Here is an 18,033-nt window from a genome sequence, read left to right on the forward strand (position 1 = left end):
CGGGTCTTGCAGTCGAAGTCACACACACACACACACACACACACACACACACACACACACACTACACATACACACACACTTCTGACGGCCAGGAAGAAGGGACAGAAAACGCCGGTTTCGGCGCAAGGGGAAGCGAGGCGAGGGAAAGGAAGGCAAGAACCTCAAGACCGTTAAAAGCGCTGCCCTCCGCGCAGGCGCCCCGTCCACCTCGCGCCTCCCTTTCCACGGGGAGGGGGGCGGACCGCGGCGTGCACACGTCAAGCGCACTGACGCTCGCTGGGCGTGCGCCGTGGGCTGGTGTCTGCAGTTTGCCGGGTTGACTCGCAGACCCCGCCTGGCAGGGAGGAGGCGGGGCTTTTGCCTGGCTAAGGTGGGCGCGCACACCTCGGGCCCAGGCATAACTTTACGTTACCGGTTTTCGCGCTCTGTTTAAGTCATTTGGAAGTGTAGCCAACGGGACCGTTTTCTCGTTCCGTTTAGTAAAACATCTTCACTTTGGTTATACAAGCTTAGGTTTCAGGGCGGTGACTCTGTCATGCCGAACTCTCGGCCCAGGCCCCGCCGGGGTGCCCGGAGTGGCGCCGGGGCAGTCGGGCGCGACCGGCTGGTGTCGCGGTCCTTGCAGAGCGCAGAGCACTGCCTGAGCGCCCAGGACTTTGGCACCGCCTATGCCCACTACCTCCTCGTACTCAGCCTGGCGCCGGAGCTGAAAGACGACGTGAAGGTGAGGATGTCCCTTCTTTCACTTGCTGGCAGATCCTGTGTTTTTCCATTGGGAGGGGTGGCTAAGGTTAATGGCTGGTGGTTGCTGTTAATATTTACTATTCATCCTTGACATGTCTTTTGTTCACACCCACAGCCAGCCCATCAAAAAAATCCTCTCGGCTCCATATTTGAAATGTATCCAAAATCTTAACCATTTCTCACCACCTTCTCCTTTACTACCCCTGTTCAAGCCTCAGTCATCTGTCGGCTGTTGGTGTAGGCTCATAACTAGGCTTCCTCCGGCAACTTGTCTCAACACAGCCTGGGTGAGCATTTCATAACAAGTCAGACGATGCCACTTACCTGTTTCAAAACTTCCACCTTACTCAGAATTCTAAAGGCCATATTGCAAATGAGGCCGAGGGTGATCTCCTCCTCCTATATCTGATTCTAGCATGTCCCTGCCTCAGCATCTTTGCACTTGTATGCAGAAGGAATGTCGTGGGTATCTGTAATTGAATAAAGTTGGGAATAAGTTACTATAAAGTAGTCATTTGATGATGCATTATTTAAGCTTCAGTTACTGGATTGTGATCGTTCTATATGTAATAGATAAGTTTTTCCAAGTTATTTTAGATTCTAAATTTATAAAAATTATTTAACTAAATTTTGTATTCCGTTTTCAGCCTCAAGCTACTTTGCTTTTTTTCACCTAGCGTTTCTCAACCTCAGCGCTGTTGACTTTTTGGATGGAATGATTCTTTGTTGTGGAGGGCTGTCCTGCGCCATTGTAGAATGTTTACCCGCATTGTTGATATCTATCCACTAGATGTCAGTAACCTCTAGATGGTTGTAGTTAACATAAACTTAGTGTAAATTTCAGGAGCAGCTGGTCCTAAGGAGGAGAAAGTGCTATGTTGAGATACAGTTTGCTCTTATAGGTAAGCAGCAGTAGAATAATGATTGATCAACCCAAGTGCTGTTTCTCTAATTCTTTGTTCCTAAGGTTCCTCCTTTCTAAAACAGTGACAGTATCTTTTTAAATAGGTATTTAATGTGTATTAAAAGTATATCTAAAGCCTGTATTTGAATGCCTCGTGTTCAGTAGGGTTCAGAAACTCGTTCTGTTTCCTGTAGAACAAAGTCCATATTCCTTCATGTGGGCGTTTGCGAAAGAGCCATTTCTTTAGTCTTATTTCCTACTACTCACTCTACTCCCTATGCCCACACTTCAGTCACACCAACTTATAAATTCTCTTACCCATTTCATATCATCCGTACTTTTTTCTCCTGATACTTTAGGTCTTCCTCCATATCCTTTTTTCTTTAGTAAACTCCATCAAGATTCAGTTATAAGTCTCAACTCTTCTGTGTAAATCTCTGAAGATGATGTAAACTGTGTTCATGATAAAACTGGAATGACTAAAGCCTTCCCTTTTTTCCACTGTGTTGTAGTATGGAGAATGGCTGGAGAGAAGTGAGATTGGAGCTAGGGTGACAGAGGGAATGCTGTTACTGTAGTCCAGAAAGTATTATAAGGGCCAGACTGTTGTAACAGTGGGTTGGAGAGGAGGTGACATAGTTAAAGATGTTGAGACAGAATTGACTGGGTTTGAAACTAATTGTATTGGAAGTTAAGGTAGCATTATAAGATGACTTAGTTATTTGAGGTTTGGTAGTACCTTAACCTTATATCCTGTGTGAGCGGAATATAATAGGTTCAGTTTAGAGAACCTATTTTTAGGTTCTCTAATTTCTAGTTTCTCTAATTTCTAGTTCTTTAATTTTTAAAGAACTGTATGTTAAATTTCTTTCTACAGGGCTTCTGTGAGGATAGGAATAGGATTTATGTTGTTCATTGCTGTATTTTAGCCCCAGTTCTTTGCATACTGATTGCTCAGGAAATATTTGAGTTGTGCTGAATTTGAGGTGGCTGAGGGTGCAGTCCCTTGTTGAGATGACTAATAGGAAGTCGTGTCTGTGTGTCTGAGATTCAGAAGAGAGGGTCTTGATTGGAGATGTAGATGTAGAACAGGTGATAGAGATGGATGAACAAAGAGAAGAAGGCAAAAACAACTTCTAAAACATAGAAGCCCACAAAAGAGAGGTAGGTGGAGAATCTGATATGATAGCTAAGAATGGGGAGAGTTTGAAGTGCTCAAATTGTCTAATTCTGCATGTTATTGCCACATAAATGGTAAAATTCATTTATGCATTTATTTAGCAAACTGTCTACTAAAGCTAAACAAAATTTGAAGTGATCAGTCAGTAGTAATTACGTTCTGTTCTCTGTGGAATTATCAACCAGTGTTGTATATTCTTCCATCATTTATATTATTGACTAAATTACTGTTTTCTCTTTTACACAGGAAACTTTTCAGTATACGCTGTTCAGATGGGCTGAAGAGCTTGATGCTCTCAATCGAACACAAGACTTACTTGGTTGTTATGAGCAGGCTTTGGAACTGTTTCCTGATGATGAAGTGATTTGCAATAGTATGGGGGAACACCTCTTCAGGTTTGTAGTGATTTCAGCGTTATTTGTTAAGAATTATTCTGTATCAGTCTTGATCAGAGATGAATCACACAGTAATTTGAAAGGGAAAGTTTAATATAAAGAATTATAACTGTGACAGGGGATCAGAGTAATGAAGGATTGGCTGGTAAAAAATAAAGAGAACTCAGAAGAATATAAGAATCACAAATATAACATGTAATAACAGAGCATTTTTTTATTACACTAACTTTTGTTTCATATAAGAAAACAATTGTGAATGTACCCATAAGAAATGACACAGATAAGGAAAAGTAATAAACATTATACAGAAAAAAGTCAAGATGCTCGGGAATGTATGATTATCAAAAAGTGATCCAGATTGAATATTCTGATGTATTCTTCTCAGTCAATGAAAGTGTTTTTATTCCAGCATATAAAGGCAATTGATCTGCAATCAAAATTTCTCTTATTTTAAATATAATTTATTGTCAAGTTAGCTAACATACAGTGTATACAGTGTGCTCTTGGTTTCGGGATTAGATTCCCATGTTTCATCGCTTACATACAACACCCAGTGCTCATCCCAACAGGTGCCCTCCTTAGTGCCCATCACCCATTGCCTCCTTCCCCCCACCCCCACCCCATCAATCCTCAGTTTGTTCTCTGTATTTAAGAGTCTCTTAGGGTTTTTCTCCCTCTTTGTTTGAAACTGTTTTTTCCCCTTTCCTTCCCCCATGGTCTTCTGTTAAATTTCTCAAATTCCACATATGACTGAAAACATGTGATATCTGTCTTTCTCTGTCCGACTTACTAACAGAACAGTTTTAACATTAAATCATATACTACACAGCCACTGCCCCTAGGGCTAGGATATAATATTCAAGGAAGAGTTCCCTCCACCTGGCTAAGATTCAGACCTTGTTGGAGAGGACACAGCCATGGGTTGCAGGGTGGCAGTGAAGTCACTCTGATGCCTTGCCAAGGAACTTGTTAATTCTGTTTTCTGGATCTTGCTGAAAACTTGCCATTGGAATTTCTGTCTATTCTTCATAGAAACTGTGTAATTAGGAAAACTGATGAAAACCCAAAATTTTTGTATTGGATTTGTTTTAATCTGGTGTCACTTCTTTGTACAAAGTGAAAGACTTCTTATTTAGGAAATGCCATGATAATGTCCTACTGTATATAGTAAGATAATTTTACATGTTCCAGCAATTTCCTCTAGTATTACTGCTTTGTTCATCTTGTCATGTTAAGTTTTAGTCAATGAAAAGTTATACATAAGAAATGCCTTTATCAAAGTGTGTTAGTCTCAGAGAGGTAGCTGCTATATGGTTTAATAGTCTTAATCAACGTGGCCTGGGAAGTGAAATGAGTACTCCTTTAAGAGATAAATATTTGATAGTTTCTAATTGTAGAGTATGATAATAACTGGGAAAATAAGGCAGATTGTCAACTGATGCTTGTTTGTTCACACTAACAGCTAACCTGATCCTGTTACATAGACTCCCATCTGTATTAATTAGCAACTACTTTTCCTTTAATTTTTTTTTTAACATTTATTCATTTTTGAAGGACAGAGAGAGACAAAGCATGAGCAGGGAAGGGGCAGAGAGAGGGAGACACAGAATCTGAAGCAGGTTCCAGGCTCTGAGCGGTCAGCACAGAGCCTGACGCAGGGCTCAAACTCATGAACTGTGAGATCATGACCTGAGCCGAAGTCGGACACTCAGTCAGTCACCCAGGTGCCCCAACTAATTTTCCTTTAAATGAAATTTAGTTTAAAAGATTTTTTTAAGTTTATTATTTTTTTAAAATTTATTTTGAGAGAGAGAGTCAGGAGGGGGATGGACAGAGACAGAGGGAGAGAGAGAATCCCAAGCAGGCTCTGTGCTGTCAGCACAGGGCTTGAGGTGGGGCTTGAACTCATAAACGGTGAGATCATGACCTGAGCTGAAACCAAGAGTCAGTTGCTTAACCGACTGAACCACCCAGGTGCCCCATTAATTTCAAAGTTTTTTTAGTTCTTCAGTCCATGAAAGAGGAGTTACTTTATGGGATTCAATTTATTTCCAGGTAGTGCACATGTTATTATCATAACATCCTAGAACTTATCTTTAAGGATAAACTCAATTTAACAGAAAACTGGAGCTCTACACACTTTTGACAGATTTTAACTTGGTGACCTGTTGTTGCAGGATATTAGTCTGAGCAGTTACCAATTCATGAGACAAAAAAACAAAAAACAAAAAACAACCATGCTTGTTTGCTTTGGGGAGATATAATTATGCCAAATTTCTAATTTAGACATTGAGATTTCATGAGTTGTGATAGTGTGAATGCGGCTTTTGCTGTATAGTTTATCTTTGTTCTCTACAACAGTAGCTCTTAGCTTTTGTCCTACTTTCCTCATCAAAGAGTGGATCACTCACTTCCCACTGAAAGAATCACTGCTCCGGGAGAAAAAGATTTCCAGAGTAAATGATAGCTTCCTTTCCTTTATTCCTTTTGTTTATTAAATGAAATTTGTGTCTGGAATGTCTCAACTTTACAACCTTATGTTAGTCCAGCAGCATCAGATTTAAAATTTTTTTTTCAACGTTTATTTATTTTTGGGACAGAGAGAGACAGAGCATGAACGGGGAGGGGCAGAGAGAGAGGGAGACACAGAATCGGAAACAGGCTCCAGGCTCTGAGCCATCAGCCCAGAGCCTGACGCGGGGCTCGAACTCACGGACCGCGATATCATGACCTGGCTGAAGTTGGACGCTTAACTGACTGCGCCACCCAGGCGCCCCTAGCATCAGATTTAAACAAAACATTTAAGTTCCTAATTGGGAAGGTAATTTTTTTTTCTAGTTAAAAGAAAAGAGGTGGTTTCATAGTTTGTTGATACTGACACATTGTTGAGTCTATCAGTATGAGATATATTTTGAGCGTACCATACATTTTTCAGATTATCATTACAGTTTAAGAAAACAATGATATATTAAGAATCAAACTTCAGGGAAGCATAAACCCCAAGAAATTATTAGGGGCGGGTGTGTCATTGATTCAATAGATTGTTGATATTTAAAAATTTAAAATATCCATTGCTAGTTTTGTCTCTCACCAAGCAGTGATTACATACAATGTATTTTGTATTGTACTATGTGCAATGTCAGTTGCAGATTAAGATCGCTCTGTCTAGCAGATACTAATCTTAAACGTTTTTATTTTAACCTAAAACATGAGTGCGTATCATTTGACATAGGGCCATTGCCCATGCAGTTTCCTGTTTGAAATTCAAGAATGTCTTTTTTTTATGTAAATCATACATAGAATTAATAATCTGATTTGGTTTCTTTAAAATTGACAGAATGCTTAAAGGTTCTTATGAAGAAGTATGAGTGCAAAAGGGTTTTACTAGCTCAGTTCTCTTCAGCTTGTGGACTACACACTTGTGCTGGTCCACAAATTATCAGTTAGTGATGGGTAAGTATAGAAATTGAGAGGAAGTGTTTAGAAATGTATATAGCAGTTTGACATTGCTGTAATCCCAAGCATGTGGTCATGAAACTCACTTCTTGAAAATAATGTGGACCAGTTTGGGTGAAATCTGATGTGTGAGTTGCATACTAATTACGTGCAGTGAGACTGTATTGGTCTACAAATATTAGATATTTAGAAAAGGGGAGATGAGTTCTTCACCACAGAATGTTTAAGAAGCACTGTTCTAGATAGTTTGGAAGTTTTCTCCCTTTTTATTGATGATTTGCTTACATAAACTTCAGTAGCAGTTTTTTTGGGTGATTTGCCTCTGATGTTTTACAAAGCATTTATTTAGCTAAGTGTCCTCAGAAACAGTGGCTCTCTTTTTGCAGTCATAATTTATTTAGTTTCTGTAATATTTAATTAAAATATGTAATTATAATAACAAATACAACTGGCGTAAACTGGTCTGACAGCAAATACAACCGACTCTTTTATTTTAAATTGTTTTTTAATGTTTATTTGCTTTTGAGAGAGAGAGAGAGAGAGAGAGAGCGAGCGCAAGGGAGTGGGGAGGGATAGAGAGAGAGGGAGACACAGAATCTGAAGCAACCCCCAGGCTCTGAGCTGTCAGCACAGAGCCCAACGTGGGGCTAGAACTGACGGAGTGCAAGATCATGACCTGAAGTGAAGTCAGACACTTAACCTACTGAGCCACCCAGGTACCCCACAAACACAACCAACTCTTGATAATTCATTCAGTTGCTGAGAGAAAAGGTATGCAGGCACACCAGCGAGGAGCCTACTAGCTATAGACATTGAATGTTTTACACAGGGAATGGTTTTTAGAAAGCAATCGTGTTTTAGTGGGTTGGTTAAATTGAAGAAGACTATGAGAGCTTCTACTATACTTTAGTTACAATAGTAATTTATAGTCTGTCTCCTAGAATGCATAAATACAATAAGGGTTCAGAGAGGAAAGAAGTGATCAAGGATTGCAGTCCTTACAAAAGGAGATGGTGCTTGGGTTGAGTAGGATTTGGGGTATTGGAGAGGGATTCTTAGGCCAGATGAGTGCCATGGATAAAGGCACAGTAATTGCTATCATAATAATTGAATATTTTCTCTGTCATTTTTTACTATAGAATGGGCTTTAGAGATGAAGCAGCTGGGTATTTTCACAAAGCAGTGAAACTAAACCCAGATTTCAATGATGCAAAGGAGAATTTTTATCGTGTTGCAAACTGGTTGGTGGAACGCTGGCACTTTATCATGCTTAATGACACCAAACGGAATACAATTTATAATGCAGCAATCCAGGATGCAGTTTGTTTGGGGTCCAAGAGTGTTTTGGACATTGGAGCAGGAACTGGAATACTAAGGTTTGTCGTAATTGTGCTTTAATTATATACACATATACACCAAGGTAAATTAAAGCTTTTGCCAAATATGGAAAATTTGGAATTGAAACAGAGTTTACTTTATTTCTAATAATCTTATGATTATTCATGCAACTACTATTATTGTATTTTTTACTGTAGCTTTAATTTATCAAGAACTGGACATAACTACTAAGGAGAATTTGAGGTTATGATTGAAATTTTGAATGCCTTTTTAGAGTACTTTTTGCATTAATATTTTGGTTGAATCTAGTTCTCTAAGTTAAAACCTATCGATATTTTTCATGCCAGTTGTATCTTCTTAAAAACACAAATGTCATGATTTATTGTATAGTTTGTTTGTATTTTGTTTTTTTAAAGATTTTATTTTTAAGTAATCTCTCCACCCAAGGTGGAACTCAAACTTACAACCCCGAGATCAAGGGTCACGTGCTCCATTGACTGAGCCAGTCAGGTGCCCCTGTATGATTTGTTTCTTAATAAGAATATTGGTTCATTTTGTTTTTTTAATGTTTATTTATTTTTGAGAGACAGAGAGAGTGTAAGCAAGGGAGGGCCAGAGAGAGAGGGAGACACAGAATCCAAAGCAGCTCCAGGCTCTGAGCTGTCAGCACAGAGCCCGATGTGGGGCTCTAACCCATAGACTGTGAGATCATGACCTGAGTCAAAGTCAGATGTTCAATCAACTGAGCCACCCAGGCACCCCTGGGTCATTTTTTAATGTGGAATGAATAATGGTTGTATTACAGAATAAAAGAAAAACCCCATGTTTAACATTATAATTCCATTAAATTTGAAAAACCATAGTGGATTATTTTTTCTTGATGGGGCACCTTTTTCCTTGCAGCATGTTTGCTAAAAAAGCTGGAGCCCACTCAGTATATGCTTGTGAGTTATCCAAGACCATGTATGAACTTGCCTGTGATGTAGTAGCAGCAAACAAGATGGAAGCAGGAATCAAACTCTTACATATGAAGTCACTTGACATAGAGATTCCAAAACACATTCCTGAAAGGTACTATATAATATATATCATTTTAGTTTTTATAATCTACTATTTTATTAAAAAAAAATTAAGATAATCACATTTATAGCTTTTAGCCCAAATAAAAATGCTAAAACCCTTATATTGTAAAGATAGCGATATAGGATCATTTAGCATAAGATAAATTTTCATAATGTCATATTCTTGATAAAAAATATTTAAAGATCTTGAAAAAATTTTGCGCCAAGCAATTTAACAGATAAACTTGACCTTTAGCAAGTTACCTTACATTTGTTAATTTCAATATTCTGTTTGTGAAAATGGATAATACTTCCTGTATGGTCAATAACTATTTAAAAGTTACAGTTAAAAATAATACGTGAGTAGATCAAGCTTGATGGACTTCTCACATTTTGTGTTATCCTTGGCTAAAATGAAAGCTTTGGAAGTGTCAGCTGTCCATGTATTTTGGCCTGGGTTCTTCAGATGCTTTGAATATTGTCTCATAAATCTTGGCTTTTTAGTATGTCATCTTGCTTTGATCTATATCACAAGGCTGATGGCATTTTAGAGCTAGAATGGATTTATATATCATCTGCCAACACTATTTTAGAGACAGAGCTTTCTTTATGTAGCACTTGCTTTACTACCTCTCTTGGGTGGTCTGTCTTCTTGTCTTAAGTTCAGCTTATATTGAAAGATGAATTTTTTATCATCTGTTGTCATTTGGACTATGATTTTTAAAAGTCTTCTTCGATATGTATAATAGTATTTTTGTATACATAATTCACTTTTTAATGGGCTCTACATTTGTTTGCATGAAAGAAGTCTTACTAGATTGTTGTGGCAGAAATCAGCAGTCTCCTGAATTATCTTAGTTTGCTTGTTGCCCTAACAAGATACCAGAGACTAGGTGGCTTAAACAACAGACTTTTATTTTCTCACAGTTCTGGAGGCTAGAAGTCTGTGATGAAGGGTGCTGGCAAATTTGATTTCTGGTGAGAGCCCCCTTCCTAGCTTGCAGACAGCTGTATTCCTTTCCTTTCCTTCTGTGCATGTGAAGAGACACAGAGAGTGCCTGTGTCTCTTCCGCTTTTATAAGAAAACCAGCCCTGTCACATTAGGGCCCCACCCTTATGACCTCATTTAACCTTAATTACCTCCTAAAGACCCTATCCTTAAATGTAGTCACTTGGGGGTTAGGGCTTCAGCTTATGAATTTTGGTGGTCCACAATTCAGTCCATGGTATGAATCAGTTACTTTAATTTAACCTTCATTTCTCTCACAGATAGTGTGGTAGAAGGACCTACAGCTTTGAATTAGGAGATATGGATTCTAATACTGACTCTGTTATAATTTATTTTGGCCCTGAGCAAATCTAGAGACATCAAGATGTTGGACTAGATGATTGGGATACCTTCAACATTTTATGTTTGCAGCCTTTAAATATTGAAAATTTTGTGGACTTGTATAATACTGGCTTTAGGCCCTGTAGAGGATACCAAAGTTATTTCAGTCCTCAAGGTGCCCACAATCAAAAGAGGAAGATAAGGAATATTCATGAAGTTTTTATCTTCTAGCTATATAAATAAATGATACTGGGAATAAGTGCTAAAGAAGTTCAGAGAAGAGAGAAATTATTTTGGTATGTCTTTGAGTGAAATTTTCTAGAAAGAAAGAACAGTCAAAAGATCAGAACTCTGTGGCTCTTTTGTGATAACTCGCAGGTAGTAGGTGAAGCAAAAGAAGCAACAAGAGACCTATGAATTTATAAGAGGTAAACATGAGTAATGAAGGAAGAGAAGGATTTTGAGAGGGAGGCCTTCTCATATACATTACATGTTTGTAGATTAAGGAAAATGAGACCTGAGAAAGAATCATCTTGATAAGTAAGGGAATTATTTATGACAATATTTTTATGGAGTGTTGACATCAAGGAGGGGACTGGCTATGAAGCACTCTTAAGGATTTAGGGAATGAAAGAAGAGCCTGAGGAGGTAGCAGGGTCAAGGGAAGGTTGTGCGTCTCTCCACCCCCAGAAGGTGTCAGTGGAGAACAGAGGAGCCTGAGGAACAGTAGAGTCAGGTTCCTTAAGATTTGTGGGTAGAAAATAAAAAATGAAACGTATTAGAAAATTTTATATATGGACTGTTTCTATAATATACTCTTCCTTTCTTCTCTCAGCTTTGAAATCTTTACATAAATAGCATGATATTTTACTTACATATATCTTTAAAAAATCATTCTATAGAGTGTCCCTAGTTGTAACAGAAACTGTCGATGCAGGTTTATTTGGAGAAGGAATTGTGGAGAGTTTAATTCATGCATGGGAGCATTTACTTTTGCAGCCAAAGGTAAGCAGCATGAAAACACTTAAATTTGATTAAGAATTCATTATTTCAATAGGTATTTATCGAACCCCTCGTGTGTTTGCAAAGCAGTATGAAATACAGTAAAACCTTGGTTTGTGAGCATAATTCATTCCAGAAACATACTTGCAATCCAAAGCACTTATATATCAAAGTGAATTTCCCCATAAGAAATAGTGGAAACTCAGATGAGTTGTCCCACAACACAAAAATATTCATACAAAAATGATTATGTTACAAAATATAAAGAAAAATAACCTGCACTTACCTTCGAAAACCTTCATGGCTGGTGTGGGGGAGATGAGAGAGGAGCGTTATTGTGTCAAGGGTGCCTTTCATTGTCAGTAATGGTATCACTGCTATCTATTGGCTCAGTGGAATCTTTTTCTGCATGGGAGCCATTGTATATGCTCATACAGACGTTGACTACAGTATCAATAAACTCTTGTCGTATACTGTATTTAATGTAACTGGCAATAAGGCAACAGAGGAAAGGGTCTATATCTGTAGGCATCTTGACCTAGAATGAAGGAAAGCATTCCTAAGCTTACTCTTGTGTGGAAAAGCAAAGGACTATCCATAGGTGCTTTATAAAGTGACAAAAAATACACTAGTGCCAGTTGTGGACACCTTCCAACGTTCTGAAAAATTACTGATTTCTGCCAAACACTGCAGTCTGAGACGGAGCACCTGAGCATGGGAGACGATCACCCATAATCCCGCAGAGAGAGAGAGAGCGCAAGAAGAACCATTGGCTTAGTTGTGATCATGTGATGTTTGGTGTAATGTACTACTTGTATTACAAGACATTGCTCATTTATCAGGTTAAAATTTATCAAAAATGTTTGCTCATCTTGTGGAACATTCACGGAACAACTTATATGCAATCCAAGGTTTTACTATACATCCTGTCAAGGTGTATACTTTGTAGGTGGAAAGAAATCCATGCAAAAACCACATTTAATCATATAACGTACGCTTGTGTACCCAAATGGGGTATTCAGGCAAAAACACTCCAGGAAGGAATTCATGGTAATTAAGCTTACATTGTGGACCGGCATTGTGAAATTCTTGAGTAGGGTTGAGAAAGGGAAGTGCTTTCAGTCTCACAGCCCTCACTGATTGGAGTTTGGCAAATTATCAAAAGGGATATTGGTAACTGGCTTTGTATATGTTTTACGTACCAATTGATTGGACAGGACCAACTCTTAAAATTGCCAACTTATGTTTTGCAATGAAATCCTCTAATGTGGCCCACAAATTGTCGATTTGGTTTTTGTAATAGGTAATGTGAATGAAAGGCTTTTAACAAGAATTTACTATTTACAGAAAATGATTTGAATTTAAAATACCTAATTAAAGTTTAAAAAGAAGAGCAGTTTGTTTTTCAACTAGGTAATAATGATTTAAAAAAAAATTAGTGATTTTGGCTTCTCTGTTAGTCACACCCAACAGTTTGTTGTTATATACAGACTTCCTAGCTACCCTCCTTTTCCTATTTGTACTGATGAAAAAAATTAATGTATACACACACATACATATAGCAATGAAAGTAAAATAAGCTTAAAAAAAATAAAGTTAGTGTTAACATGGGATCCCATTCATTGTTTTTGATTTTTTTAAATACTGTGTTTTTATTCAAATATAATTAACATACATACAGTGTTATATTAGTTTCAGGTGTACAATATAATGATTGAGCAATTCTATACATTATTTAGCACTCATCATAATAAGTGTAGTCTTAATCTCCTTCACCTGTTTCACCCATCCCCTCCCCCCCGCCCTTTATCCTCTGGCAACCACCAGTTTATTTTTTGTATTTAAGAGTGTTTTTTTGTCTCTTTTTTTGTTCTTTTGTTTTTTAAATTCCACATATGAGTGAAATCATATGGTATTTCTCTGACTTATTTCACTTAGCATTATATCCTCTAGACCCATCCATGTTGTTGCTAATGGCAAGATTTCATTCTCTTTTATGGCTAATATTCCAATGTATGTGTACATATATATACACACATACATGATATATAAACACACACTGTATGTGTATATACATACACAAACTTCTTTATTTAGGTGTGATTGGCATATAACATTACATTAATTTCAGGTATAGAATTAATGATTCAAAACTTGTATATATTATGAAATGATCACCATGAGTCTAGTTAACAAAAGAAACTTTTAATTACATTCTTTAAAAAGATTTCATTTTTAAGCAATCTCTGCACCCAACATGGGGCTTGAACTCACAACTCTTGAGATCAAGATTCACATGCTGTACTGACTGAGCTAGCCAGGTGCCCCACAAAAGAAACTTACTTTTTTTTAGAGAGAGAGTGCATAAGTGGGGGAGAGGGGCAGAGGGAGAGAGAGAATCTTAAGAGGATCCCAAGACCCTGGGATCATGACCTGAGTCGAAATCAGGAGTTGGATGCTCAATCAACTGAATCATCCAGGCACCCCAAAAGAAGCTTTTTAAAGAAAAAGTTCCTTAACTTGTTTATCCTTACCCATTGCTTTTAAGGTTTTTTAAAAATTAATTTTCTTTCTCATAATCATGCACACATATTTTTGCATACATATAACTGAATATAGTTTTTATTGTTATATTTGTAGACCAGAGGTGAAAATGGTAATTGTGAAAAGTATGGGAAAGTTATACCAGCAAGTGCTGTTCTATATGGAATGGCAGTAGAATGTGCAGAAATAAGAAGACATCATAGGTAAGTGATTATTTAAGTAGTAAATATTAGAAAACAGTAATTTTAAGGAGTAGACTGTACTTGAAAGGTTATTTAGGGAATATTTATTTGGATGAGAATTTGTAGTTTTGTGACCTTTAAATTCATGATGTTTATTCCAGTCTTAATTCCCTTTTTGCCTTTTTCTTTTATTTATTTAAAATTTTTTTTAAATTATTATTTTTTTAATTTGAGAGAGAGTGTGTGAATGTGGGAAGGGCAGAGGGAGAAAGAGAAAGAGAGAATTCCAAGTAGGCTCCACTCTCAGGATGGAGCACGAGTCGAGTTGGGGTTAATGCAGGGCTTGGTCCCATGACCCTGGGATTATGATCTGAGCTGAAATCAAGAGTCAGGCACTCAACCCACTGAGCCACCAGCTCCCCTTTCTTTCTTTCAAAGAAAGAATTAAAACCAGCTTTAGATTTTTTAGTGGAAAATTAATTTTGATACAACTTAGTATCCTTTTTTTTAAGTTTGTTTATATTTAGAGAGAGGGAGAGAGAGAGAAAGCATGCAAGTGTGTGAACAGGGGAGGGGCAGAGAAAGAGAGGGAGAGAGAGAATCCCAAGCTGAGCCACCCATGCACCCCAAATTTAGTATCTTTTTGATGTATGATAGATTCACATAGAAAAAATATTAAGTTCAGACTGATTTCAGATGAAAGTGAAATAAAAATTTCTAGTGTGAAAATAGTTTATTTTAATTTATTTCTCCTATTTCCCTCTTCTTAATAACTTTATTGATATTATAATGTTTTGTGGTTATGTAGAATGAAATTTTAGGAAGTTTCTGCTCTGGAAATTCTAAGATTTACTTATCAAATATGACACAAGTGAAAATGTGATATTAAATATTTTTAGTCATAGAAGCCTCTTGGTTACTTTTTTTCTTGAGCATTAGAAAATATTTTATCTTGCTAAAATACTGATCCTTATTTTATTGGGACTTTTTAAGGAGGCCCCCTTCCTATAACTTAATAGTAGTAAACGTAACATATAATTATTTTAAGAAATAGTGATGAGTAAAAGAAGAAAATAAAAATTATCCTAAACTCCTCACCATTAGATAACTACTGTTCATCTTTATTGTATATTCTTCCTTATTCTCTATGCATGTTATGGGGTGATAAGTAAAAATGTTTAGTGGTCGGTAGGGCATAGAGCATCAGCCAAACAGTGGCCTTAATTAGCAGATTGGCTGAATTAGTGTGCCTGGTTGAATGTCAGCTCTGCAAGTAAATGTGTATGTATGTATAAATTTAATTTTGTTTCAAAAATATCAATAAATATATATGCTTTTTCTTTGTGAGCCTCTTCATGTTAATAGATATGCTTCATGATTTTTTAAAACCAATTTCTTATTGGGATGCTTGGGTGGTTCAATTGGTTAAGCATCCAGCTCTTGATTTCAGCTTGGCTCATGGTCTCACGGTTTGTGAGATCAAGCCCCACGTCGGGCTCTGCACTGACAATGCCAAGCCAGTTTGGGATTCTCTCTTCCCTCCCAATCTCTCTCTACCCCTCCCCCCCTCCCCCCAGGAATAAATGAGCGTTAGATCATGACCTGAGCCAAAATCACGAGTTAGATGCTTAACTGATTGAGCCACCCAGGCACCCTGTGGTATGGTTTTTTTTAAGTTTATTTATTTATTTTGAGAGAGAGAGAGAGAGGGAGAGAAAGAGGGAGGGAGAGAGAGAGAGAGAGAGAGAGAGAGAGCGAGAGCGCACACACACACACACACCTGAGCAGGGGGGAGCAGAGAGAGAGAGAGAGAGAGGGAGAGAGGGAGAGAGAATCCAATCCGGCTCTGTGCTGTAAGCTCAGAGCCTGACAGCCTGACGCAGGGCTTGGACCCATCAACCATGTAATCATGAGTTTTGATAAATTTATATGCATGTATTTTATAAGAAATTAAAAGGAAGTTGTCATATCCTTTTTGTTTCTGTAGCACTTCTGAGTTATTAAAATCATTAATAGTTTCATTCATCTTTTGAGAGTATAATAAAATAATTTCTAGAAGTACACAATTCAACCTCAACCCTGTAAGGGCAGATAGACCAATAAATGAATACCTCTGAGATGAGAGAAGATTGGAGTTTTGTTTTTGTTTTTGTTTTTGTTTTTTTGAGAGAGAGAAAGAGCAAGAGTGAGCCTGTGCAGGCAGGGGAGGGGTAGAGGGAGAGGAGAAAGGGAGAGAGAGAAACTCAAGCAGGCCCCATGCTCAGCTCAGAGACTGATGCAGGGCTCAATCTCACGACCTTGACCTGAGCTGAAATCGAGAGTTGGATGCTTAACCAAGTGAGCCACTGGGCTCCTCTGGAGTCTTTCTTTTTCATAAAATTGTGCTGCTAAATGCTCATGAAGTGTTCTTTTCAGTGTAAACTTTTATCGACATCAGAACATTGTTATAGCAAGTGCATAAACCATAAATTTATGGTGTGATGAATTTTCATGAAGTTGATGCACTTGTGTAACTAATGCTCAGATCAAGGTTCAGAACCTTACCACCACCCCACAAAGTCCCTAGGTAGAAACCCGCTATCCTGACTTCTGACACCATAGCTGCTATCCTGACTTCTGACATCATAGATTATTTTGCTTGTTTTGAATTTTGTACAAGTGGGGTCATATAGAATGGTTTTTTGTGCCTGGCCTTTTTTCAGTATCCATATCCACTGGTGTGTAGCTTGTTCATTCTCATTGATGTACGGTATGCCACTGTACAAATATACCAAGACATTTGCCCATTTTACTGTTGATGGATATTTACATTATATCCAGTTCTTTGATTATTAGAAGTAGTACAATTATAAACATTCTTGAACAGTCTTTTGGTGATTGTATACATGAATTTCTGTTGGCTGTATTCCCAGAAGTAGAAAAGCCACATACCTTCAGGTTCCTATATTAAGAATGAATCTAGAATGGGTATGTTCAGCTTGAGTAGGTACTAAGAAAAGTCTTCCAAAGTGGTCTTACTAATTTTAAACTCCTACCAATAGTGTATTAGACTTCTAGTGTAGATCCTAGTGTGTCTTCACCAATACTTGGTACTGACATTTCCCTTTTCCCCATTCTGGTGGTTATGTAGTATGTTAACTTCATTTCCCTGGTGACTAGTGAGACTGAGCAACTTTTTGTATGCTTTTTGGCCATTTAGATATGCTCTTTTGTGAACTGTCTAAGTCTTTTGCCCGTTTTTGTTTTTCTTTTATTTATAGAAATTTAAAAATATATTTTGGATACGAGCCCTTTGTTGAATAGGTGTATTATAAATTGCTTCTACTCAATGTGCCTTTTTACTTTCTTAAAGCTGAGTATTTTTTGATGAACAGCGTTCTTAATTGTAACGTAGATCTATTTTTCATTTGTCTTCCTTTATAGTTAGTGATTGTGTATGTATTGTGTTTAAGAAACCTTTGCCAGTAAAGTTTTTATGTCATTTTTGTTTATTTTTTCTCGACTCAATTCTAAAAACAAAAAACCAAAAAAACCCACCCCATCTTTCTCCCTTCCACTTCTCATTTTCCCTCTTACCAGGGTGTGTACTAAGGATGTTGCTGGGATCTGTTTACCAACAAATGTGAAATTTCAGAGTCCAGCTTGTTCTTCTGTGGATACTGAAGAGACAGTGGAACCATATACAACTGAAAAGATGAGTCGAGTTCCTGGGGGATATTTGGCTTTGACAGAGTGCTTTGAAATTATGACAGTAGATTTCAACAATCTTCAGGTAAAAAAAAAAAGTTACAACTTTGAGCATTAAATTTCATGCATTGTTTAAAGTACTACATAGAACAGTCTTATTTTATGAGTTTGCATGGGATTCTGTTTACTATATGTAAGGAAAATGATTAA

General features: G+C 37.5%; 1 protein-coding gene across 4 annotated transcripts in view; it reads left to right on the plus strand.

The window, feature by feature from the left end:
• Positions 1 to 296: 296 nt before the first annotated feature.
• PRMT9 (protein arginine methyltransferase 9) overlaps positions 297 to 18,033 on the plus strand; it is a 37,484-nt gene continuing 19,747 nt past the window's right edge. Inside the window, exons 1-7 of one of the 4 annotated variants that reach the window (XM_045055783.1) lie at positions 297 to 724; positions 3,075 to 3,223; positions 7,819 to 8,055; positions 8,921 to 9,088; positions 11,311 to 11,413; positions 14,051 to 14,157; positions 17,716 to 17,908. In XM_045055783.1, coding sequence (XP_044911718.1) covers positions 536 to 724; positions 3,075 to 3,223; positions 7,819 to 8,055; positions 8,921 to 9,088; positions 11,311 to 11,413; positions 14,051 to 14,157; positions 17,716 to 17,908 — 1,146 coding nt within the window. In that variant the 5' untranslated portion in view covers positions 297 to 535. Of the gene's footprint in view, positions 725 to 1,212; positions 1,647 to 2,497; positions 2,813 to 3,074; positions 3,224 to 7,818; positions 8,056 to 8,920; positions 9,089 to 11,310; positions 11,414 to 14,050; positions 14,158 to 17,715; positions 17,909 to 18,033 lie in introns of those variants that run through there. The other 3 variants (XM_003984959.6, XM_045055785.1, XM_045055786.1) reach the window with 3 other exon arrangements.

The sequence above is a fragment of the Felis catus genome, chromosome B1 (assembly GCF_018350175.1).
Source record: "Felis catus isolate Fca126 chromosome B1, F.catus_Fca126_mat1.0, whole genome shotgun sequence".
NCBI lineage: Eukaryota > Metazoa > Chordata > Mammalia > Carnivora > Felidae > Felis > Felis catus.